Here is a 25,712-nt window from a genome sequence, read left to right as displayed (position 1 = left end):
TGAAAGGGCCCATTGCGTCGCGCGTGGTCCTCTCCGGAAGAGAAGGCCCGCACGCGAAGCATGGACAGCTGTCCCACAAGAGCAGTATGGAGGCAGGCGCTTCCGGCCGCTGCTCCCCCCTCCTGCGGGGCTTCCAGGTGGCCTCGCCCGCCCCGCCCATCGCCCCGCCCACCACCCACGTGACTCCCCGCGCGCGCTCCCGCGGGGCGGGACTGTCGGGGGCGGCGCCGCAGGGGACGCCGGGTTGGACGGAGCTTGGCTCGCCGCAGCTTTCTCCTGGCCGCCTGGACTGAGGGAGGAGGACACGATGTCGGGCGTTTCCCGCGGACTGCTCTGGGCCGCCACCTGCCTCGCCGTGCTCTGCGTGTCGGCGGCGCAGCAGAACAGCAGCAGCTCTCCTCCCAACACGACTGGGACCTCGACCGTAACCCCCAAGCCGGTCCCGACGGTGCTCACGCCCACCACGCCGCCAGGTGGGCGCCCGACGGCCCGGTGGGACCCGCGCAACATGGCCGCCCCGCCCGACGGGTGGGGAGCGAAGGCGGCGGGGCGAGCTAGGCCGCGGCGCTGCTCCCGCGCTCCTGGAGCCTTGGCCTCGGAGGCGCCGTCCCCAAGCGCCGCAGCTCGGGACGGCGACGTGGCTTGCTTCTGCGGTGGCAGTTGGGAGTAATTGGGCGAGGCGACGCGCCGGGCGCACGCTTTGGGCTCCTGGGACGGGCTCTTGTCCTCCCCCTCGAGGCTTTTCCGGAAGTTTGGCGGGGGGCGGCTTAAAGATGAATTACTCGTCGCTGTCCGCCCCCCGCCCCCAGCAAGCTTGCCTCTTAAGAAGTTGAGCCTCCTGTAACTTCGCATTGACTTATTATTAGCAGAGCCGTGTTGGCTGTGTGTGAGGTTTGAGTGTGTAAAGGGGACGTACCTACGTTTGTGCCGGGTGTGTGAGAGCGCATGGGGGGAGGTGAAATCCTGGGGGGGGGGGGCGATTCTAAAAGAGCAAGATAAACTGCTCACCCGCCGACCTGTCTTTTTTTGATGGTTTTTGGGAGTTAGGTCGAAATCCAGTCCAGTCGATTTTGTTGAAATCCGATCAAGGAACACGACGCCTTTTTGTTCAACTCTAGGGTTTGTTAAGGTTTGTACAAATTGGCATAGGCTGTGACTGCGCAAATGAGACAGACAGGATAAACTTGAAGTAATGAAGTGAAAACACGGAGATGTTTAAATTGGTTATTGTACTTAACCTAGGTAAGAAGTACCTACACTTCTCAGCGGAAGTGTAATGACTTCACTTTGGCGTATTTTTCGAGTTAATATTGTTCCAGTGCCATCTCTAGTTTCAGCATTTTATGTGAATAAAACTGCATAGAATAACCGATTTCTTGTTAAACTCAGAAAGATGCTAGGGCCAAGTTCCAAAAAAATTTTAAATGAACACAGTAGATTTCTGGGAATTTCTGACGTGGTTAAGATGATAAACAAAAAAAATTTTTTTTTTTTTTTTTTGGTCTCCTGCTTATTTGACAATATTCCACCGGAATTGTAATGTGTGGGTTCTGCATACTGAGAGAAGCCTTGAAGTACCAAATTAACTGCCTTTGTGTAATTGAAATGCCCTGGGAGGGGATAACTTGTGTTTTCTGGAAATTACGGGATAAGTTTCAGTGTGCAAAGTAGCTTTCCGCATGCTACACCCATCATCAGGCGTGCACTTTGCGAATGCCCTCTTCCACCAGGCCTGGCCCGGCCCGCCTCCAGTAGCGTAACTCTCGGGATACAGGGCTTCTGCAGAACTGTTCGGTCAAGGCGAACACAACACAAAGGAGAAGGTTGCAGGTACCCTGTTTCTAAAAAGAAAGGAAGTTAGCCCCATTCTCTTAAGTCGGTTTCTTTGTCCAGAAGCAGAGTTGTAATTGGCTGGCTGAGTTCTTGTTTCTGGACAGTTTGGTTTATGTCAGTGGCTCTCACCTTTCCTGATGCTGGGACCCTTTAATACAGTTCATGTTGCGGTGCATACAGTTACTTTTGTTCCTACTGCAGAACTGTAATTTTGCTGCTGTTCTGAACTGTAATGTAAATATCTGATGTGCAGATCCCTGTGAAAGTCGTTCCTCCCCCCCAGGGGTGGGGACACAGTCCACCCACACACCCCCCCAGAGGTGGGGACACAGTCCACCCACACACACCCCCAGAGGTGGGGACACAGTCCACCCACACACACCCCCAGGGGTGGGGACACAGGTTGAGGCCTACTGGTTTCCATTGCTGAGTTGTTAAAATATACATCCATGTACATGCATACACCTGTGAAAAGGGCCCTGTCAAGAGGACCCCGTGGAAAGCAAACCACTGCTGAAAACCAGATCTCGGGGAAGTTAGCGTGTTTCTAGAATGGCACCATCAGAGTTGAGTTTTTCAGACCTTCACTCTATAACTTAAAGCTTGTTTCTTTCTCTGATGTTTGGAAGTGCTGATTTTTCTATGTTGGTGTTATAACAGTGTTTCCCCTAGTGTTTTGTCTTGAGAATTCCTGTATGCCTGGGCGTCTTTCAGTCTTGTGAAGGATTGTCTGATAATCTAGTACTGAATATGCCCACTAGCCTGTTTTCCTTAAGTTTCCTTATAGTTTCATAGTTGATGCTTGGAATTTTTAAATTGATTTGCTTTTTGAGACAGGGTCCTACTACATAGCTCTGGCTGTCGTGGAACTTACTGTGTAGACCAGGCTGGCCTAGAGCTCAGATTCTCCTGCCTCTCCCTTAGAACTGCTGGGATTAAAGGTGTGCAACACTATGCCAGGTTTTAAGAATGTTTTCTATATTTCTATATATGTGAACACACACTTGCCACAGCACACAAGTGGAGGTCAGAAGACATGGTCCAGGGGATTGAACGCAGGTCATCAACCTTTACGTGCTGTGCCATCTTGCTGGCCGATGCGTGAAATTCCTTAATAAACCAGTTTATAAAGTTTTATCACTATTAATTATTAGAACTATATTTAATGCTTACTGTTGAAAAAAGATGCAGAAAAAACTAAATGAAATATCAATTTATTGATGTCATAATTTCCCTCCAGAAACCTGTGAGAGCCACAACAGCTGTATTTCCTGTGTTAATACCACCATTGCTAATATTACCTGCTTTTGGTTAGAATGCCAAGAAGGTAAGAAACTTTGGGATCACAAGCTCTACTTTATAGTCTTGAATATTTGGAAATTCTGTAGAATATTTAAGATAGTGTACAGTATTTATTTTCCAAATCTGACACTTGTATGTCCGCTTAACATTTTCCTTGGAATCTCCCTCGACCCCATTTGGATTTCTTACACTTGACTGTTGAGATTCAGTAGCTTTTAAAGGAAGAGAACTTTTAGATCTGCAGAAGGAGTAAGGTGTGCTAGAATTACCTGTACTTTTCATTGGAAGTGGAGCCCTTTGTCTGGGAGATGACCTGGAAAGAGATGGTGTGGAGCGTTGCTGAATGCTTAGCTGGGAAGGAGCAGCAAGAAGGACACTTGGCCCTTGTGTTTCTGTGATGTTAAGTTCATTAATTTAGCAAACATTTGAAGGCTGTGAGCTAAGTTAAGTCTGTGGAAATGAAAGAGTTCTCTTCAGATATAATAGCACAATGTAGATTACTCTGTTTCCATAAGGTAAGGTGCTTGCAGCTTTCCTTAGCAGCAGAACTATCTATTAAAGATATGTTAGGATCTGTTTTGTTTTGTTTTTCAATAAAAACATAGTCCTGTGTTAAGTTCCTTTACTCAGTGGGTATTAGAAGCAGCACATAAAGCTCAGAACACTCATGACGCTATTGGTTGGAGCTAACACTTGGTGGTATGAGTACATTAAGCTATGAAGTGGAGCTTCAAGGTGTGTTCCCTACCTCCATGTGCAGTGTGTAGGAGTGGGAGTTAAAGCTCTGCTTTAAGATTTGTTGTTGAGGCTCTCCAGTTTTCACTTCCCAGCCTGCCAGTTGAGGAGAGCTGTTTAGGAATTGTGGACTAGAGCGGCTACTGCTTCTGCAGACCCTCTGCCTACTACATCTGCTGAAAGGACTTGACCACATCTTTTACCTCTTGTAGCCTCTTGTAGATTCTGGCTGGTTATCTGTTCAGTATACTCAAGTGGTTTTTAAATTTCTTTAAGACAATGGGAAAGGAATAGCTCTTTAGACCTTTAAAAAAACGAAAACAGAAGGGGTGCCACTATGAGCTAAAGCTGGCTTTTGAAATTCTGGCACATCTCTTCCAGACAGATGTTTACTAGCCGTATTTGGCTTCGAATTTAGGAAGTGTTTTTGTTTTGTTTTAGTAACGTTCTGGTGCTTAGTAGCAAAGCCAAAGGTGTAATGTAACCGAGTAATTGCTCTTTGTCTCTCTCTTTTCATAGGAAATAAGACCTATTGTTCAAGTGAATTTGTAAAAAACTGTAGCCAGGTGAACCGGACTGAATCCTGCTCTGGTAAGTTTTCACTTTATTGCTGGGGGCTGTGACCACATGGGGTGGGAGTGGGTCATCGCTGCATTCTGACCATGTTACCATGCAGACACCAGTAGCCTGTTCCTGTTGATAAAAGGGACGGTGGTTGAAGTGTTGGTGTAAGTCTTTTCATTTCCTGCTTTGTTTTGTTGAATTGACTGATGTTCAGTTCTTCCCTTTAAGTGTTACAGCTAAGTAAACTTCTATATTTATCGTTTATATTTGAGGAACTCTGGCTTTTACTCTTTACCCTGAAGAAAAAATCCTAGTTGAAACAACTGGTCCTTTCTCCCCCCGCCCCCCCCCCTCTTCCTCTCCACCCTCATGCTGCTCATTCTGGCCTTGAACCATTTATTTCCTGGTGGCTCTACTTCCCAAGTCCTGGGATTGCAGGAGTAAGCACACCCTGCTGGCCAGCAGTTGTTTGTTCTGATGTCACTGTAAGTTAACAGGGAGTCGCACGCACTTGACTAGTTTTGATAGGGCTTTCCTCATCCGCTGTGAGCTTGATGGGTTTGACTGTGTCCGGCTTATCTCCCGCTGTGTGGGATGGGTAGCGCTGGGTAAGTCACACACAAGCAAGGGCCTCGCTCTGCCACTGTATCTTGTCATTTCTCAAAAATAGTTTAAACCTTATTGTCTGTGGTGGAGTGTTTGTGTTTCAGTCATGTTAATTTTCTTCCCCTGCCCACAAGAAGGGAAAGGAAAAATGTAAGGCCTGCTATCTGCCTTGTAGATGTTTGTTAGAAGCTAAGTGTGGCTAATTAGCTCTGAGAAAGGCAAAGAAATGTCTTAGGGGGACGTGAGATGCCACAAAATTTGATGGATTCATTTCTAAGGAAGGAGAAACTAATTGGGTGATGTTGTTATAAACCTCAGCTAAAATAGTGTTTCCAGATTGTGAAGCTGCTGTTGCAGGCTTATTTCACACAACTTAACGTCCCTCTTGTTTTTTCAGTACCGTCTCCCACCGTTCCAGCGCCAACCACGCCTACAGGTAATGCAAGATGATTTTTTTTTCTTCTTCGTTATTTGTGGATTTTTAAGCCCTGTTGATAACTTACAAACTAAGAGATGTTGGTGTAGTTTTAAAGATGAGCAAAGATTTATTTAGTTATGGACCATAGTAGTGGTGTAAATGTGGATCCTTTGTGATGGTGTGTATAATTCTGAGTATTTTGTTTTTAGTGGCTTAAAACAGGTTTGTTTAGTTTAGTATGTTGAGTCCTTGAACTACCTACCTTCTGTGGATGCTTTATAAGTCTCGGAAAACACAGAAGAAAAATTCCCATTATTATGCAGTATGCCAAAATGTTTTCAGAAGTGTGTATAGCTGAGTAAGTGTACTTTTTATGAAAGTGGATAATAGTTAGGTGTGCCTGTGTTGTTCTTTTCCCTTTTACTGTAAGATGGTGATATACTTTACCCCTTACACTCATGATTGGGCAATTAGTTAATCTCACTGACAGTGAAAGTCTTACAGGAGTAGTATTTAAACCATCTGTTCCAAGACAAGTACTAGGCCCGATGATGAGAGACTGTATGGACAGGAATTAGTCAGTGCTTTGTTGCTATTAGAAAGATGGATAAAGTCAGTGAACACTGTTTGTTAGGAATTTGTAGGTAGGTATGTATTGAGTGGGACAGAGATGACAGCCTGTGGCAGATACTGACTGACATGACCCTGGGAACTATGGGGAGAACATACCAGAAGAAGCAGGGGTTACTCGTACATGTGGAGGAGGTGTGGGGGCACAGTGAGGTAGATGTTAAGTATCTTGTAGTAGGTGACAATAAGTTTGTTACATTTGACAGATTGAAAACAAAACTGAGAAGCCCCTCTGTATGCCTTGCTTCAGGGACTTAGATGGTATCTAAACTTGTAGGTTGTCATTGACCAGGCGTGTATTTCAAAAAGTACTGTTTGCTCAGCTTCTGTACTTGCTAGAAGTCATTGACGGAGAAAATGGTAAAGTTGGTAAAAGCAGTTTGTGGGGTGGAAACTATGGACAGAGAGCGAGAAGATCCTCCCAACCCTTGTGGGCTTGACTTCATCTCCTTCACCATCCTGAGTGTGTTTTCTGCTTGCTCACTTTGTTTCGTGTTCATGAACTGAGTCTCCTTTATGCATTTGTGGGTCTGTAAAGTGGAAGGATGCTAGGCTTGCCTTCATGAAGTTCATCAGTTCACTGAAATCTTACTCTTGAGCCATGGCTTGTACATTCCTACCCAGTGTGGTTAATTGAGTAGCCTTTCCTCTGTACAAATAGTATCACTAATAATAGAACGACTATCTATTACGTGGAGGACAAAATGTGTGAAGTACTTAGTACATATAGTTTTAGGTTTTGTCACTAGAAGTGATGCTGTTCTGTGTGGTGATGTCTTTGCTGTTGATTACGAATAATTTTTGTAATTTAAGGGTTTGTTTAATGAAGAGGACAGAAGGTATATTCACTAAAGTAGTGTCTTATTTTGAAAATACTGTCAACATAATTTTTTTTTCAGATTTAAAATTGTTACAATATTTTACCTATTAACAAAAAGAATTAGCTTTTACCATTCTTTAAGAGTGGATAGTGAAAACCAAATAGCAAGCAAAACTTTTTCCCCATAACGTCAAACAAAACTAATCTCTTTAAGATGGAAAAGAAGTTGATACATACTTAATTTGTAGTTATTTTGTCATATCTTGATTGTTGTTTGGTTACACAGGAAGCATAAACTACAAAAGGAAATAACATTGGGAAATCATACCTTCTAGTGTAGCAATTGTGTCTGTTACTTCCTTTGAAGAGGCAAGCTGTCCTTGGGGTTGAGGAGTGTGCGTGTCTCAGTTCTTCCCCCAGCTTTACTTTAAACTATGTCTCCCTTCTCCTTTCTCCCTGCAGCCCTCCTGTGCCCCTTTCTTGCTAGCTCAAGAGTGTGTGTGTACACATAACACAGCTTGCTAAATTCATTTCGTGTTTCTTGTATGTGTATGATTTCAAGACTGGCCAGTTAGTATTGATAACCAGTTAGAGGGGTAATTAGAGGGCTCAGTCCTGTGGAAATGAGAGATGAGGTGGGCCATAGGACAACTTTGGAGTCATTTTCTCCTTCTTCCTTTACCTGGGTTCTGGGAATTGGGCTCTGGACAGCAGTGCTTTTAAAGGCTGGAGTTTACCGTAGTCCTATGAGACTGAGAATACCTTAGCCCCCTAGGACCCTGGTTACTTTGGGGTACCAGCAGTGCCCTTTAGAGAGGCCTGATCTCTGCCTTTACACTAGTGAAATTTGTCTTAAAACCTAGTGTTGAGGTATAATTACTATTGAAGCTCAGAACTTCCTTTTATATTAGGATTTGGGGGCTGGCAAGATGGCTCAGGAGAAAAAGGCACTTGCCACCAAGCCTCATGGCCTGAGTTTAATCTCTGAGACCCACATGGTAGAATGAGAAAAGCTCCTGTGGGTTGACTGCCACACTCATGCCATGTCATCTGAGTACCCCTGCATTTATACACACACACACAGTAAACTATAGTTGAAAGTCCTGTTTGTTTTTGAGACAGTATGTCACTGTTTAGCTCTGGCTGGCCTGGAGCTTGTGTGCTGTGATTAAAGGTATACACCACCACACCTGGCAGATATTAATTTTTTTTTCTAGTGCTAGCACAAGAATTTTTCAGACTGTACTTAGTAGGAGATGCTGTTCATAGTTCCTATAACCAAGTGCTTCATTTTCAGAGGTTATTTTATGTTTAGATGGTGCTTCAGTGCCATATAGAGTGGTAGAGTGGATCAGCCAAATCAGGGCCAGCACTGGGTGCTAACACTGAGGAATAAGGTTTTATTGGCACCCAACCATGCCTGCTCATTCATTGCCTTGTCTTTGGCCGCTTTTGCGTTACAAAGTGTAATATCCTACTTTGTCCCTTTAAAGATAAGCAAAGCTTATCAATTGTGTATTTCAGTTGTATACACAAATATACTTTGTCTTAGAAGCAAGATTGTTGATAAAAGAATGAAATCTGTCACTTTTCTAAGTACGCTTGTCCTTTATCTTCTTGCAGACTTTGTCGAGATATGTGTGTGTTACATGTATGTACAGGTCTTTATCAGAAACGCAAACTCATGCTGGCTGAGTGTGTAAGGATATGTGCAAATGGCTACATTGGATCACTAACTAAATTTGGCTTCTGTTCTCTAAAAATGTAAAGTGTTGTTTTTAAATCTACATGTAGGATAATTAGGAAGTTAGAAATAAAAGGTTTTAAATGCATTTTGTTTTCATTCTAGCTAAACCCACAGCTCAGCCTTCCTTTCCTACATCTGCTCCCTCAGCTGTCACATCAGGTAACTGTGTTCTCGCTCTGGCACCAGGGTCCAGTTTTAGTCATGGACATCTATGGACTGAGTCAGCTCCTGACAGAGAACCAAGGCAGTGCTGGCTGCTGAGGCTCCACTGGGATCCTCTTCTGTTTTTCATGTCTGGTCACTTTGGGCCTGGCCCTTTAGACTTAGTAAAAATCTCTTCTATAAAGCCCTTCTGTACTTCGATGCTAAATCTGATTTGTAGCTCCCAGTTACTTACAAGGTGTAGTATTGTAATGGTTTTGGTGAAGATAAGAGTGTTGTTTTTAATTAGACATATATCTGAAAAGCCAACATTTGCGCTTCCCTATTTTTCTTAAGTGTCACTCATTTCTTTGACTTGCTGGGATCCAAGGACTGTTTGCTACCCTGCGACTGCTGTGCCCTCTGCTTGTGCTGCTCTGCAGTTCCAGTGAAGCCATTCTGTTTTCACTCTCAAAAAAAAAACAAGGATGCAAAACAACTTAGAGTGAATTTTGTTTTTGTGTGGAGTTTTTAGAGCCTAGGGCGTTCTTCGGTGCTGGCTAAAGTCAGCTCCTGGATAGTGTTAAAGTGGTAAGCTTATGGAAGCCTCCAGAGCCCGCAGTCAGTGCTCTGCTCCAGCATGCACGAGCTGGAGTTTAACAGTGGCCTGCACTTTACTTTCATGATGCTACATACTCATAGCCTTTTTGTTTCCTCTTGAAATATTCTCCTCCATTAACAATTGCAGTTCTCAAGATCTTTTTTCTTCTGACCTGCTAATGTTTTTTCATAGTTTCAGAATTAACTGACAGTACTTTTAAAATCCTTATGAGTTATTTTGTTTGTAGAAATTCTAGTTTTCAAATTTGTTTTCCTATGGCTTTGTAATGTTTTCTCATAATGTAAAATTAACTTGTAGAATATTATTTAATATATTTACAACTATGTGTTATTTTGTTTGTTGCATTTATAGGTTAAGTATTTTTGTTAACTTGAAAAATCACAACTGAATTTTTATATACCTTTTCTAGCTAGTAAAGCCAAAAAGTTTTAACAAATATTTACTTTAGCAATTAACCAAAATAGATAAACAAAATTGTTGCATGTTTTTAAAGTACTTGATAAATTGCAAGGGTGCAGTTTATATGCCATAAAAGCTCTTACCTGTTTTTATATTTGAAACCTTCTGGCAATATTGCCCACATAATATCTTGGCCAGAGTAAAGAGTGTGATTTTCCCTTAAGTGGGGATAAATTCTAGTTATAAAGGCTTGACTCAGGAAGACTGTATAGGATTTAACTCAGGGCAGACTTGATTCCCAGGGTGGGTCTGGAAACTACAAATGCCTTGGCACTTACTGAGCGTTCTTTGTTTTATCCCCATAGCAGGTACAACAAATACCACTCTGCCTCCCACCTCACAGCCGGAGCGGAAGTCTACCTTTGATGCAGCCAGCTTCATTGGAGGAATTGTCCTAGTCTTGGGTGTGCAGGCTGTAATTTTCTTTCTCTATAAATTCTGCAAGTCTAAAGAACGAAATTACCACACTCTGTAAACAGACCCATTAAACTAATACGGACTGGCAGTTAACTTGAGTAGCTCACTGAAACCAAAATACCATCTTTCGAGAAGTCCCATGTGGAAGACGCTGTTCCAGGATCTTTATATTTCCAAAGGATGCACACAGGATATTTTGGAGCATCATCCTTGAAGAAAAGTCAGTTAAACCGTTTTGCTCTACAGGAATATTTAAAATATTCTGCATGAATCCGTGTGGCTTTCGTCTTTTGTTTAAAATGGCTGCTACTGCTGCTGCTGCTGCTGTGGGATTGTTTTCTTTTGACATGCCAAATGTAACTTACTGTAAGTTGTGGAAGGTGGTACCCCGTGCAGGCAACCTTGACTCTGGCAGCTTAAATGTAGTCATTTAAAAACCCAAATCTGTTATTTTCATCCTAGCTCCAGATGTAACTTAGTGGCCAGAATTGAGAAGAGTGCCAAATGAGCACCAGTCAAGTAGACTGAGGGCTGTCACTTCAAAGTAGATTACATTTATTTAGCACTAAACTATCGTTACATATGTTAGAAATAAGATGCCACACAGGGAATCACATTCCAGGTTTAGAGAAAGGAGGGGCACAGGGAGCATTGGTGTGTGACAGGTCCTATTCATACTCATAAAGCTCCGTGCTATGAAACAGCAGTGCCTTAGACAGACTGAGATGTCGGCAGAACAGAATATGTTCACACTGTGGGAGCTAAAGCTTGCTCTGAGAATGTAACTGTTGGTGTGAGCAGCAGTAAACCTGCTTGTAGCTAACATACTGTTAATGTTTAATTAAAAACATTTTTTCCCAGAGCTGAGAAATAGAAGCTAAAGAATAATTCTAAGCTAAACGGCTTTCTTACAGCAAACCATCTAACATTTTTCTTAGGGCTGTTGAATAGACATAAAATTGATTTATCTTTCCCTCTATACACAGAGTCTCCAAATGTTGCTATACCTTAAGGATTCCTACCAGGGTTTCGTGAAAAGTAGCTTTTACATGAGGCAAGAAGGAAGTAGTTTTAGAATCCTTTTCTAGTTCTTTAAATGAGACAATCACTTTGTTTTCTAACAGATGTGACCTGAGGTTTTGAAAGAGATTGCTCTAGATTTCTAATGATGCCCTGGCTGAATAGGCTGTTGTTTGTCTGGCCTTTTCTCCTTTTCTTCCTCCTTGGTTTCAGTTCCCATGTGCTATAATCATGCATACTCTTATTTCTGTAGTGCTAAGTGGTTAGTTTTAGTTACTTCTCCCTTGTCTCTGACACACTGGACTAGTTCAGAGGCTGTTATTGGAAATGGGTTTTTGGTTTCCTACATCACTGAAGTTTTTGTTTAATTTCCTTATAGTAGCACAGTTTAGTGCTTGGTTTCCAGGGTTTTACAGTAGAAAACAACAGGTTGATTTGGGTTGTTTCATAAAGTGAAACTCCTTGTACTCTTAAAATGAAGCTTCTGCTTCTTTGTCACTTGATGGTACAGCTGAAGTTTGTTTTACTTGCACATTTGTACATACACCTAATGTTTTCAAGTGCCTTACTTGTTTAGAGTCTCTGGCTTCAAAGGTTTTGGGGAAAGATAGGTTTACCTCCCAGCTTTGTTTGCGTTATAATGCTCTAGGCACCTCACAAAACTTATTGCAGTGCCGTGGCTGTTAGCTTACGTGAGTGGTAAAGTTCTTCTGAAAATCCACAGAATTTTCATTCCTTAGAAAGGTGGCAAAATTGGTTTGTCGTTTACCTCGAAGTGATTCCTTGCCCCATATATGTGTCAGCACATGTAGCAAGTTTTGTGAGAATGTAACTTAATTTGAAGCTCCTGTAATTCTGAGCATTGCTCTATTATTGTAGGAAGTTAGTGACGTTTTGCAAGTCTACATAAGCTCTTGCCACAGAAATCACAGCTGTCCTGACTGTTTCCCATCTTTGCTTTAGCAAGGTAGAATTTTGAGCCATTAATGATTTTTGGGTTTTTTAATCCAGAAGGTATATAGAAACCTTTTCAGAGTTTTCATCTGATTTGTCCTAAGATCTAGTTCTATCAAATACCTTATTTTACCTTTCCTATACTTGCTGCACAAGCAGACACTGCTGTACTTAGAATCTGTTTCTATTTGCATTCATTAAAAACTATAAAACTAATCTGTATGTGTACCAAACTGATTTAAAATAAATACGTTTATTGAATTAGTCTCTATTGATTAAAAGTGTCACATTTTGATTATGAAATTTAACGTTTGTTTTACCTGTTGTTTGAGGCTGGTTGTCCACTGCTCTGTTACTCCTGTAGTAGATGGTAACTGTGGGCTGTGAATTAGTCAGTGAAGCTGAGCAGAGGACAGAAGGGACACTCCTCAAGCTGGCGTTAACCCAGAGAGTGTGTGTGTCGCAGGACTTTTGTGGAGTGGGTGCTGCTTTCAACTTTGTGGGTTCAAGGGTTGATCTCAGGGTGCCTGAGCCATCTTGCTAGCCACATCCTGCACTTTAATTCAGAGTACGTGTGGGAGAAAACTGGGCTGCTGTTTAGAGTACAGACAGAGCTATGGAGTACCACGTGAAGACCGGTTCTTTTGGGCTGTGTGCACAGATGTCTGTGTGAGCGGTTGGGTTACCGTAAGGTTATTCTCTGCTCCTTGCAAGTCTGGATGTAAGGGTGGATTCAGTGATCTGCCTTAAAAATGAGGCTTCTGGTTCCAAGTTAGCGTTATCATTGGGTAATAAGACTTTAGTAAGCTTCCTAAAACATTAGTACAAATTACTGAGATTAAATAATAGTGAAGTAGGCTGTATGTTTCCCCCCAAACCTGTGCTTATTGTAGATAAATGTTTGGGGTTTTGTTAGTACAGCTGTTGATCAATCCAGCTTTTGTGCGTCTTGCTACCTGATTTGTAGTCAGTGCAAAAGCCATTGTGCTCATACATGATTGGTAGTAAATCAATTACTTTTAAAGATAATTTTGAATATGGAATCCAGTGTTCCTATTTATAGCCACACACGTTTGTGAATGTTTGGCCCTTCGTCCTCTCACCTGAGCTGTCCTGTGATGAGTCTGTCAGCACTTTGTTCTGCACACGCTTTTCTCTGCTACTGATGTCAGGCAAGGTGATTACTGTGGGCTGTGTTGTAGTTTCCCTTTCTCGTGTTTGGGGATCGTCTGTTGAGCTGTTGGATATGGTTTTATAAGGATAGTTTATATTTTGAGGAAGGGAGGCTTTTCTAATTACCCGGTTTAGTTCCTAGATAAATGATACAGATTTATTAGATTTATTAATAAGCCTTAGGCTCAATAACTGGGCAGATAATGCATTTATTCTAATCCTCTATGTTAGTCTTGCTATTTCCTAGCTCCGTGTGCCCCAGTTTACTTGCCTTATCGTCCTGTCTGGGCTGTTTCTGTTCCATCAGGCCACATCCTCCTCTCCGTTTCTCGCCTTGTGGTCCCTACCTGAGACCCCAAGCCTGGGAATGGAAGCGCCACCTCCTCTCTCACCCAGTTATAGGCTGTCCAGCTTTTTTATTAACCAGTCAGATAATTCTGGAGTAAAGTTTGATGAGTGCACCCGACAGTGCCCTCTTCAGTCTGCAACCAGATCTTGGGGCCCAGAATTCAGCATTTGAATATACAGATTACCAGAGCAACCCTTAACAGTTTTCATATTTGGAAGATTTCCAACCTTTGGTAGTGGACCCATGTCCTCTGCCTTGATGGAGATTACATAGTTTTAGAGAGGTGGCTAGAAATTGATGCACAACCCATTGTGTTGCATACTAGATTAATTAAAATCGCCCCTTTAAATTCAGTAGCATTTTCTGGTATGTTTGTAGTTAATGTAATCTGTTTGTGTGTTTCTCTATATAGGTTTTATTTGTGTGTGTGTGTTTAAATTTGGGGGGATAATAGTTTTTAACATCTACATACCAACATTTAGGTCAGTTTCCATTGAATTTTCTACCTACACTATGAGCTGCAGTTCTGGTTTTGATGCATGCTTGGTAGATGCTTATTGGATGCCAGATATAAGTTGGAAGGTTTGGGATGGTTTTGTAGTTGCTTTTGTGAAGCATGTTGGTGTCACTTTGGCTCTTTGGTCTGCTTCCATGGGACCTTTGGCAGCTTCCTTCTTGATTTTTCTTCTCTGCCTATGAACTGTGCAACTTCTGATTTCTGCTGGGCTCCCCAGCAATTAAGGACAGGAAGGAGGCTGCATCTTGCTTTGCCTATTACTCAGTGTATTAAATGTTGATCCACATACCACAGCCATCATTATAAAGTGCAAGAGTTTATTCTGGAGCCAATTTGAGTGGCCATGGCCTGGAAACACAGATTCAGATTACTCCAAATTCCATGGTCAGACATGGAAGCAGCTTGAGAAGTTTTACAGGATAAAGAAATTCACAATCAAGTTTAAAATACGATGGTGGATACATTGAAGGTTACAGGGAGATGGGGGAGCTTTCCTATAGGCCTAAGATGCTATTTGATGGCATTTCCTAGCTTTTAGACACCAAAAGGTTTTTACTAGTAATAGGATGTTCAACACAGAGGTGGGCAACGAATGGCTCTTACTGGGCATCAGAACTAGCCCAGGATAGGGAATCAGCCGCTGGACCTGCAGCATTCTAGTCTCCTCGGTACAGTCTCTGCAGACACAACTCCCCAGGGGTTCTCTTCACAGAAAAACACGTTTTGTCTACTTAGTTGTCGCTGAATAAATGTAGTCTCACTTCGTTTTGATGAAAAGCAAAAAAGATAGAGCCACATGGGAGGTAGAGGTAAGTGGGTCAGAAGCCCAGTCCAGCCACTCCAGGGTGATTTGAGTGGCCTGAACTGTAAGATTCTGTCTCTTTAAAAATTTTTTTTCCTTACGTTTTAACCTTATTTCATATGTATGTTTTCCTGCACATATGTACCACATGCATGCCCACTAACAAAAGCCAGGAGAAAACCTGAGGTCCCTGGAAGTAGCATTACAGAGCATTGTGAACTGTCATGTGGACGCTGGAACTGAACAGGATCCTAGGGGGAGCTAGCTTTCAGTCCTTGGTCTTCACTTCTTAATAAAGCCAGCTGCTCAGCATCAAGGCCCTGCATTGCGGCCCACCCTACCCACCTTGTTACTCAAAACTCAAACTGAAGACTGCCGCCAGCCAATAGCCAGAGTTAGCTTGTAGAAAACAAATCGGTACTTGAATGTTTTCAAATCTGGCTTCAACTGGAACACTCAAGATGAATTCATCTCAGCTCTTCAGTACTGTCTGCCACGAACTGAGAAGAAGAGCTAGACGAAAGGTTTAATGGAGCTGGAGTCATCTTTGTCCATCTAAATGGACACAGACATAAAATAGACACCCCCAAGATTACCTTTCAGGTCTGAATGAAATTCTGGATGGAGCTGTTTGGGCTTGAAACGTCGTAAGTTGAGCATTTTCTGCCACACTGGGTAGAGAAGTATCATTGGTCCTTTTGTTGTACTTAGTCGGCACCTGTAATAGCAAGTTGAGATTGCTTATTTTCTTAAAGGTGGCAAAGGAGTCTCATAACAGCAAAGGGTCTGCTGCCATTGAGACTAACATCACTGGCTCTGTCTGGAAGTGATCTTTGGTGGGCCTTGCCATTAGGGGAGTCAAGGACAAATCCATCAGTGGAAAGGCAGTTCCACATAAGAAGACTTGCCAGCCAGGAATAACCTAAACATTCTTCAGTATTCTTTTGTGTCAGCATGCACAATTTCTTTTATTAAAAAAAAAAGGTCATTTGCATATATTTCACAGTCATGTCTACATTCCAGGCAGTCAACATTTTTTCCTGTCTTATCTCCTACTTGCTTAGGAGTCACACCACAGATAGGCTTGAAGTGCCTCAACTCATGCTGTGTGTTGCCTGTGTGTTCATATTGGGGCTGGAGGGGGTGCAGGGGGGAGACCTCCCCTATTCAAGATACTTCATTGTGGGGTTGGTTTTAGTTTATTTAGTGGGTTTTTGTTAGTTTGTTTGTTTTGTTTTGTATCTTAGAGGGTTTTTTTGGTAAAATAGCCAACAAGTAATTAGCCCTACTCCATTACCCTGTGAAGCTTCTCACATACGATAGGGCTCCCTTGCGCTACAGAGTTACTTAGCCTCTTCAACCACAAGGATTATGATCACCAACACCCCAAAGTGCTCAGAGCTTTCAGAAGTAACAGGAAGATGGGCTGGATCATGAGATATCTTGTTTCCCTCTACACAAAAAAATGTACAGATTTTTTCCCCAAGCTGTATTCATGGATTCAACCAACCACAGATTTTAAAAAAATATATCAAAAAGATCGAATTTGTACTGCATGCACAGATTTTTTTTTCTGTCAACCTTCCCTAAAAGATTTATATGGTATACCATTTACATGGTTTTAGTATTACAAGTAATCAAGAGGGGATTTCAAGTATATGGGAGGTTGTACATAGATCGTATGTGTTAAGTTTCAAACCCAAGACAAATGGCTGAAGTGCCTATTTACCATATCAAAGCAGACCTGGCTGCCAGGTTCTCCTGGCATTCCTCAGTTCCTACCTATTACAGGGTCCTTCTGGCTAGCATACCCCAGCCCCTACCCTAAACCTCTCCAGCCCAGGGCCTGGGCTGCCCTTCAGCCAGCCACTCTTCCCTATTTAACCCAAGCATTTTGGTTACGTGTCCCTTTTGTCCACTCTTTTGGGCCTCTTGGCTGTTGCACCTCCTCCCTCTCTCCTCACACAGCTCAGGGCCATGTCCACTCTGGACTCTTCCAGATGTCCCTGCCTCTGGCTATGCTCTCTCACATATCTACAATAAACTTTCTCCTCCATACCTAGGGGTAGTCATGTTCCTTTTTCTCCCCCCCCCCCTTTTTTTTATTCAGTATGCAAATGCTACACATTTTATGTCACAGACTTAAGCACCTGTGGATTTTGGTAGCCACGGGGGTCCTGGAACCAACTCCTTGTGGATATTGAAGAACAACTCCACTAGAATTTCACAGTTTAGGGAAAGATAATTGTATAGAGGCCAAGGAGTGGAGTGGGTGGTGACCATAGTGAGTAGCCCTGACCTGGTAAGGCCTCATTGGCTCCACCTTCTTTCCAGCCTTTCTTAACTATATTTTAAATGCTGCAACAGACGTCCTTTAAAACTAGTTGCGAAATTACACTTTCAATCAATACAACACAAGGAAAGGTGCAGTAGGTAAAGGTGCTTGCTGCCAAGCTTGATGGCCTGAGTTTAATCCCGAGGACCAATGTGGTGGACTACACACACACACACACACACACACACACACACACACACACACACGCGCGCGCGCACTGGAACATGCACAGATATGCATATGACATATGTTTACCAAATCAATCAATCAAATAAAAGATGGAGGCAAGAAGAATCCTGATAAGAGACCCAATGATACTGGTAATTAATTATTGTAGATGATTAAAGAATAGACTACAGCAAAGCTCTCATACTGATTTCCAGGGCCATTGAGTAAATTGTAATCCAGAAAGTGCCCTTGTGTTTATTTCAACATTGGAACTGTGTAAAACAGACCCAAACTACCTGGGTAATATTCCAATGTACAATTGTTCTCCTGTAAGTTTCAACTGACCCTAGACTTACAACACTCAGTACAATTTTTGTTTGTTTGTTTCTTACATAAAATCAAGCTTTTCATCACTCACAGTCTTTGGTCTTTGAATTCTTCTTGTCATTTTGCTGCCCATAACATTAGTCTTTGAACAATGTTGGTGAGAGTATCTGGATAATGTTGAAGCAGAGTTTAGGGAGCAGCGGGTCTGGGATATAAGCCCTGTAAAGTAAAAGAAAAGACAGTAGATTTCTTATTACAATGCACAGAGCCAGATTGAATTTAGGAACATTTAGAACTTAAACTAAGCATTGAATTCAAGGAAGGATGTCAAAGTGAGGACAAGGGTTTTTGCCTGGGGATGACAAGACTAAGGGAAGAGGAAATCGCAGGAGATTTGGTCTCTGAGAGGTAAGTGTGGGTAGACTGCGGGCTACTCTCATTGATAGGCTGTGGTTAGTGAACTAGAATCATAGGTAAGGACACTGGGCACTCAAATTCTGGCTCAAGTCAACTGGGTATTTGGCAACACTAATGACTGAGACAGCAAGCACCTCCCTCCCAAAAGGAGTCAGACTGGAAACAGTTGAAGATGGGTCCTGGTTTACCTGTTGAACTTGTGACCTAGAGACTCCGAAGCAGGGGCATCCAGTAGTCACTGGATGTACAAGTCTAGAGCACAGAGGAAAGTTCTGAGCTGCAGGTGTAGACTTGACAGTGATTAAAGCCATAAGATCCAAGGCTCTCATCACCCAGAAACAATGGGACAAGAGTCAGACATCGCTCCAAATGGCTCTGCTCTTTAGAGCTTGGCTGTGGGTGGAAGGGCCTAGAAACAAAGATTGAAAGCAGAGGACTGACTGCCCCAAGGGTCGACAGCACAGAAAGGAGCAGGAAGAGCAGCTGAGAGGTGTTCAGCTATCTGATTAAGCATGGCTGAGGGAGGTGGTGGGAACGCAGTAGTGCCCACGTACTTAGAGCTGGGGAACTCTGATCCTGGCAACATGGGTGGCAGTGAAAAGCAAATGGTGGTATGACAGAGACCTGTCCTTGTCCCTCAGTGCCATTCTTCTTCCTCTTCTTCTTCCTTAGGAGTAGTCCCCAGTATTTTTGTCAGACATTTAGTGTTCTGCAATAAAAGTTACGTGTCCCAGCCTTCTGGGCTAAGTCTCAGCTGATGAGATCTACTCCAAAGGTCCTAGGTAACTTGCAGGAAGTGCCCCTTAAGAGAGCAGTGAACTCTTCCTGATTTCTCTCTTCCTGTTGGTCGGAAAGCTTAAGCAGCCACTTTGGCCCATAAAGTAGATAGAAGTCACACACTGAGAATGGCCACTCTTGACCTGTCTGCAATCCGTATCGTGGAAAGACTCCCAATAGTTAATTAAAATCTACCTCTGACTGCTCAAATTAACAACCGCAGTTAATGTGAAGTCTCCGTGTTTCTCTCTGTGTCTCTGTCTCCCTCTCCCTAATGAATGTGGGCTGCAGAGTAAGTAAAGCAAGTGAAGAGGGCGATTGCAACATGAAAGAAGTTTGACTGAATAGAAGAAATGTATGGTCCAGGGAGGTGGGTTCTTTCTTTCAAGTTTGTTTGGTTTTCATTGTTTTTGTATATGTATACACACCACACACATGTGTGTGCGCACGTGTGTATGTGTGTGTGTGTGATTGTATGTATATGGCCTGGCATCAAACTCAATCCTTCCTGCCTTCAGTGCTGGCATAGACTGAGCATCGGGGCTAGATGTCAGGGTTACAGGCATGAGCCATCAAACCCACACTCACGGAAGGCTCCTAGCTAGTAGACTTTATGGTCTTGACACCTCATGATCAATACATAATTGCTAGTTGCAGGCTCCCTCTGGGTCATGCCCTCTAGAGCACTGTCATCCAGGACCCTCAACTGACAGGAAATACAAGTGTTGGGAAAGGAAACAGGTAAAGGATTTCTCCAGACTCCTGAGAAGGTAATGGAAGGGAGCCTGCCCACTGGGATAGCCCAGGAAGGAAAGGGGACGCTGATTGGTATAGCTTTCATGGCTGTGAGAAAATGACTACTAGAGGCAAGCTAGCAACTCTCTTGAGGGTTCAGGTTGTTAGGTGGCTAGATGGCATTTAGGAGGCTTGGAGGCCACTGAATATGGATCCAAATCGGTTTTTGCCTATCCCTTAAAAAACATTTTTTTTTTCCCGAGACAGAGTTTCTCTGTGTAGCCTTGGCTGTCCTGGACTCGCTTTGTAGACCAGGCTGGCCTCGAACTCACAGTGATCTGCCTGCCTCTGCCTCCCAAGTACTGAGATTAAAGGCGTGCACCACCAAGCCTGGCTGTTGCCCATCCTTAATGTAAAGGTAGCAGGGCTTTGCTGAGGCACTATTAGGCCTCCTGGCCTAAATAATAGAACCTGAGTGCTTCCTCTATGCCTGGTTGGAGAAATGACATTCTAAACCACCCTCGAATTATATCCTATTGTCTGTTCCCTTAAGAATTAATCTTGGTGTGGTGGCGCATGCCTTTAATCCCAGCACTCCGGAGGCAGAGGCAGGCGGATCGCTGTGAGTTCGAGGCCAGCCTAGTCTACAAAGTGAGTCCGGGACAGCCAAGGCTCAAGAGAGAGACCCTGTCTCAAACCAAAAAAAAAAAAAAAAAAAAAAAAAAAAAAGAATTCATCTTGGTGTCGGGCAGTGGTGGCACACGCCTTTAATCCCAGCACTCAGGAGACTGAGATAGGTTGATTGCTATGAGTTCAAGGCCAACCTGGTCTACAAAGTGAGTCCAGGACAGCTTGGAAAAAAGAAAAAGAAAAAGAGTTAATCTTGGGGCTGGAGAGATGGCTCAGTGGGTTGCTCTTCCAGAGGACCGGGGTTCAGATCCAGCACCTACACGGCAGCCCACAACTGCCTGTACCTCCGGTTCCAGACGACCCGGGTTCAGATTCAGCACCTACACGGCAGCCCACAACTGCCTGTACCTCCGGTTCCAGAGGACCCGGGTTCAGATCCAGCACCTACACGGCAGCCCACAACTGCCTGTACCTCCGGTTCCAGAGGACCCGGGTTCTGCACCTGCTGCATGCACACGCATTCAGGCACAGCAATCCTTACACATAAAATAAAAATAAATAAATAAAAATTTTAAAAGTTTAAAACAAAAGCAACAACAACAACAAAAAGAATTCATCTTAATGGGTCTCTCAGTCAACTGGCCAGAAAGCCCATCCTTCAGGAATGCTGAAGACATGCTAAGTAGACTAGAGGAATATTTACCTCCCTCAGAAGGCAGCTCCTACTTAGGCACACCAAATCTTCCCCGTGCAGATGCTCGCAGACCTTTACACTAAGCCTGCATGCTTTTCAAACTAAAAACCCACAACTTTTCCTTTTCCTTTTCCTTCTTTTTAATCCTTTTAGTTTCTATTAGCCAAAATCCTAGCACATCTCCTGTTACTCCCAACAATCTTACACTTTCTCTGAATACCAGCTGCCACTGACCGCTGTTGCTGAAAACAACCCTAACTGGAAAGGCGGCTCTCCTCCTCCCATTGCCTCCCTCACTGCGGCTGCTGAGGTGGAGGCCGCTTAGCCTCTCAAGTTCTAGCAAAATGTTCCTTTAGCTTCCTGAGTCTGTTTTTAACTTCTTCCACCAAAAACACTAGGAAGCCACAATAGGGAACCCGAATTCCTTGGTGACAAGGGAACCCTGCAAGAACAACTCGAATCCTTTGTGCAAGCAGCTCCACAGCAACCAAAGGCCCTCTGCTCTAAGCTCCACCCCTGAAGGTATCCCCAGCCTCTAGGCTTTGCACTACCCTACCCTCCTCGCTCAGCCAAACCACCTTCAGTGAGAGTCCCGGGCCAGGCGTTTCCAGGTTCCTGAGCTCTTTTTTTCAAGCATTGAAACAGGGAACAGCACAGCTTTGCAAAAGTTGCATGGCAGTGCTGTTCAAAGCAAGGCAAAGCACGCATGAGAGGGGGACATGCTGTCAAGAGTGACAGCCAGCCACAAGAGTGACCAGGGTCACTGTTTAAGGTTTCCTCTCCTGGGGCTCAAGAGAAGGAGGAGGCTGGTTCATGAGGGGCACAGACTGGGTGGTTATCTATTTTTGACCCTCAGATTAGGTTATATAATTATTTTTCCCTACTACGAATAGCCCCTTCCCATCATGCATCTCACCATCACACGCACACCCGGTTGCAGACGCATAACTTGATACGTAGGGTAATGTCCCTAAAAGCTCACTTTGAGGACACAATTCGCCTTCCTGCACATGCACCCAAACTCAGCTTAGGCCAAACCAGCCTTTCTGTCTCATATCAGACTAGGCCGAGAATATATTCAGATGGAAACGGTTAGCATTTGATTATAGCTAGGGGCGGAGAACCATTGCTGCATGTGTAGTCCCAGGCAGGAGGAGATCTGAGGTTGCTAGGGGAATTGTTTGAAGAGGGTTGTGTTTGAAGAGAGCAGGTAAAGCAGCCAGGCTGTTGGGTGAATCGTTAGAGAGGCCTGCCTGCCTGCCTGCCTGCCTGCCTGCCTTGAGCACATTTGTTTTCCATTCTGCAGGAAGGAATCTGCAGGTGCATACTGTCGGTGGTTTGTTTGTTCTGAGTTAACCGTTAATCCAGGTAGTCAGACGTGGCGGCCTGCGTATCCATGAAGCTGCCCCCTGCACACTGAGAGGAGATGGGGAGCCGAGTGGCAAGACCGCAAACCTCAAAGACAAGACTGACCACCTGACCAGAGGAGCAAGAGGAAACTTTGCAATTACTGACTGCCTTTGTTTCCTCCCCCCAGCCCCCCCCCATGTAATCTGCTGACTGTAATGACACAGAAGACAAATCTTCACCACGTTAATTCAGTGTCTTCTCAAATTGCTGGCTCCGTGAACAAAGCACAGTCTAAAGATTCAATTGTTGGCTTTTTTGCCTGTGTGTTGGGTGGCTCAGATCCAGCTCCAAACGCCCCCCACCAACACACACACACACACACACACACACACACACACACACTGTGCTAGGCCTAAAGCCTGAGGTAACTTCTCTCTACTAGAGAAGTCCTTCCTTCCTCAAACTTGGGAAGGAGGGACCTTCCTGAGTGCTCTCTTCTGGCTGTTTGCCATAAATGTGCAGATATCTATGATCCAGGATGGCAGCTCTCAAGGAGACATTACTCAAAAGGGATTGCAGAGATGTCTGGTGGGAGAGAAGCAGAGGAGAAGGGGAAAAGAAATGCTGCACAGCAAAAGGCATGTAGAGGCTCGGCAGCAGTGGACACAGCAGGACAGTCTGCCTGAGGGCTGGCCCAGCACTTAGTAAAGCTGGGCAGGGACACCAAAGTGCCCTTCCAGGGCGAGGCCAGCCCAGACGCAGGGAGGAGGGCCCATGGGCCTCGCGGACAAGACCAGCTGTGTTCTTCGGGCACCTCAAATCACTTCATTTAGTCTGCTTCTGAAGGGTGTTTTTTTTCCCCCTCAGCTCACTCATGTTGGTACGCAGCCAAAGGAAACACAGATAAGGAACTAAACACATGTATGAAACCGTAGTAGTGCCCGTCTTGTACAATCCCTGACGAAAGATTACGCTAAATATCATATGTGTGCTGTTCCATTTAATAGGAGGAACAAGCCATGGATGTAGGTACCCACATTTCCTGTGGGGAGTCATTTAATCTACTTGAAGTCACACAGCTAGCAGCACCATGGGCCTGGTGGTTTTCCTCAAAAGCCTGCACACTCAACCAGGAAGAACTTGCCTGCTCGTGATGATGGCCAAGCGCAGTTAACCAACATTTGATGATATTTCTGACCAATCTGGAAGTGATCCAGTACCCTTCTAACAGGGCAGGAAGCCAGCGTAGAGCAGTTCCAGGGTCTGGGGTCCACACTGTCCAGAGGACTAACCCCGGGGGGCATCTTCACAGAGGCCCCTGAGCTCCCAGCACCCAGCAATTCTAGTGTTCCTTATGTATTAATAACACCTTAGAACTGTGGTCCATGGTGCCTCAAAATCATTAAGATGCTCCTCCGACAAGCAATGCAATATTTAATGTTCTAATGTTCTTCAGTTTACACACACCTCTCACCAGTTGTGACTGATCAAACTAAGTAGACAATTTAGTGCAGAGAACTGTTTTTTTTTAATATTTTTATTTATTTATTATTATGAATACAGTGCTCTGTCTGCATGTATGCCTGCAGGCCAGAAGAGGACGTTAGATCACATTATAGATGGGTGTGAGCCACCATGTGTTTGCTGGGAATCGAACTCAGGACCTCTGGAAGGGCGGTCAGTGCTCTTAACCTCTAAGCCATCTCTCCAGGCCCCAGAGAACTGTTTTTTAATCCGTATGTTAGTCATTCCTTCCACACTCACGCAGAGCCCATTGCCTAGCCTTCGGCTGTTCCCCAGTCTTGGAGTCATGGAGAACCCCCCTTCCACGCATGCCCGCCCCCAAGGCAGAGGAGGGTGTGCTCACGGTCTGGGGAGCCCTTCCGGATAGATGGCTGCTCCGCGGCCAGAAGCTGACTCTGCAGGTCCCGCAGGCGCAGAAAGGCTTCCTGCTTCACACTGCGCTCCTGAGCAAGCCGGCTCCTCATCTGAGGAGAGAGGGGCGGAAGAGGGCATGCGCTGGGGTGCTTGCTTTAGCTCCTCTGGTTCCAGGTGACCTTTGAGGGACAGTGTGGGCCCAAGGCTGGACTCAGGCCAGAATGAACAGCTAAAACTGAATTAAAGAGAGCCAAGATCTACCTGTGTATCCTTGCTTTAGAATCACTAGGTTATTTTTTAATCTACTTGTGTCTGTTAAAATATCTATCTATCTATCTATCTATCTATCTATCTATCTACCTACCTATCTCTCTATCTCTCTATCTGTGTCTGTGTGTCTGTATGTCAGTCTCTGGGCACCTGGCAGAGGACAATTGTGGGAGCTGGCTCACTCCTACCCATGGGTCGCCAATGAACCAAATGCATGTCATCAAATTTGGAGGCAAGCACCTTTATCCACTTTGTTTTAAAAATTACTTTTCTACTGGGTGGATAAAAGGAAGTGGGACCCACAGGAGCATCCTGGACAGTTTAAGCAGTGGAAAGAGGGATCTTCTTCCAGATCACTATTACAGCTCGGCCATTGATGTGAAGGCCAGGAGCACACCCCCCACCATGTCTAAGAAAAAGATTACTCCCCGAGACTAGCTCTGCATCGCATAGTGACCTAGTAGTGTGCCCTAGCCAGGCAAGGGAGGGATCCAAAGTGTCCCTCATTTGCATAAATCACAGGTATTTCTCCTTTAAAAGCCATCCTGTCCGTAGTTGTATTTAACTATGACAATGATGAAGAAGAAATACAATCGTGCGTAGAATACTGTCTCCAAAAAAACTCACATTTAAGACCTGGGTGTGGTGTCGCATGCCTTTAATCCCAGCACTGGGGAGACAGAGGCAGGTGGATCACTGTGAGTTTGAGGCCAGCCTCAAGGGAGTCCAGGACAGACAAGCCTACACAGAGAAACCCTGTCTCGAAAAATAAAACAAAACGTGGAAACTCAGAATGTGACTTTATTTGACATAGGGTCTTCAGAGATATAATTAAGAAGATGAGGTCACACTGGATCTAGGGTTGGGCTGAAATCCAAAGACGATCGCCTTTAGTCTTTGAAGAATTGACAAGGGTACAAATAAAGAAAAGAAGACCTGGGGAAGAGCCACTTCAGACAGGCAGAAATTGAAGAACTAGACCTCCAAAGAGAAGAATTACCAACCACCACCCAAAAGTAGGA

The 25,712-nt window shown here is 44.2% G+C and overlaps 2 protein-coding genes across 2 annotated transcripts in view; one reads left to right on the top strand and one right to left on the bottom strand.

The window, feature by feature from the left end:
• Window positions 1-265: 265 nt before the first annotated feature.
• On the top strand, window positions 266-10,412 carry Cd164 (CD164 molecule). Its single transcript, XM_051164154.1, has 5 exons — window positions 266-473; window positions 3,074-3,160; window positions 4,390-4,461; window positions 8,758-8,814; window positions 10,186-10,412. The coding sequence occupies exons 1-5, from the start codon at window positions 308-310 to the stop codon at window positions 10,350-10,352; spliced, it is 549 nt and encodes a 182-aa protein (XP_051020111.1). The 5' UTR covers window positions 266-307; the 3' UTR covers window positions 10,353-10,412.
• Window positions 10,413-15,639: 5,227 nt separating this feature from the next.
• LOC127205081 (uncharacterized) overlaps window positions 15,640-25,712 on the bottom strand; it is a 176,460-nt gene continuing 166,387 nt past the window's right edge. The window contains exons 45-47 of the mRNA XM_051164240.1: window positions 24,410-24,530; window positions 18,031-18,158; window positions 15,640-15,827 (exon numbers count right to left, since the gene is read on the bottom strand). Of these exons, the coding sequence (XP_051020197.1) occupies window positions 15,702-15,827; window positions 18,031-18,158; window positions 24,410-24,530 (375 nt within the window). The 3' untranslated portion in view covers window positions 15,640-15,701. The remainder of the gene's footprint in view (window positions 15,828-18,030; window positions 18,159-24,409; window positions 24,531-25,712) is intronic.

Source organism: Acomys russatus, chromosome 21, assembly GCF_903995435.1.
Source record: "Acomys russatus chromosome 21, mAcoRus1.1, whole genome shotgun sequence".
Classification (NCBI taxonomy): domain Eukaryota; kingdom Metazoa; phylum Chordata; class Mammalia; order Rodentia; family Muridae; genus Acomys; species Acomys russatus.
This window is presented reverse-complemented; position numbering and strand designations above follow the sequence as displayed.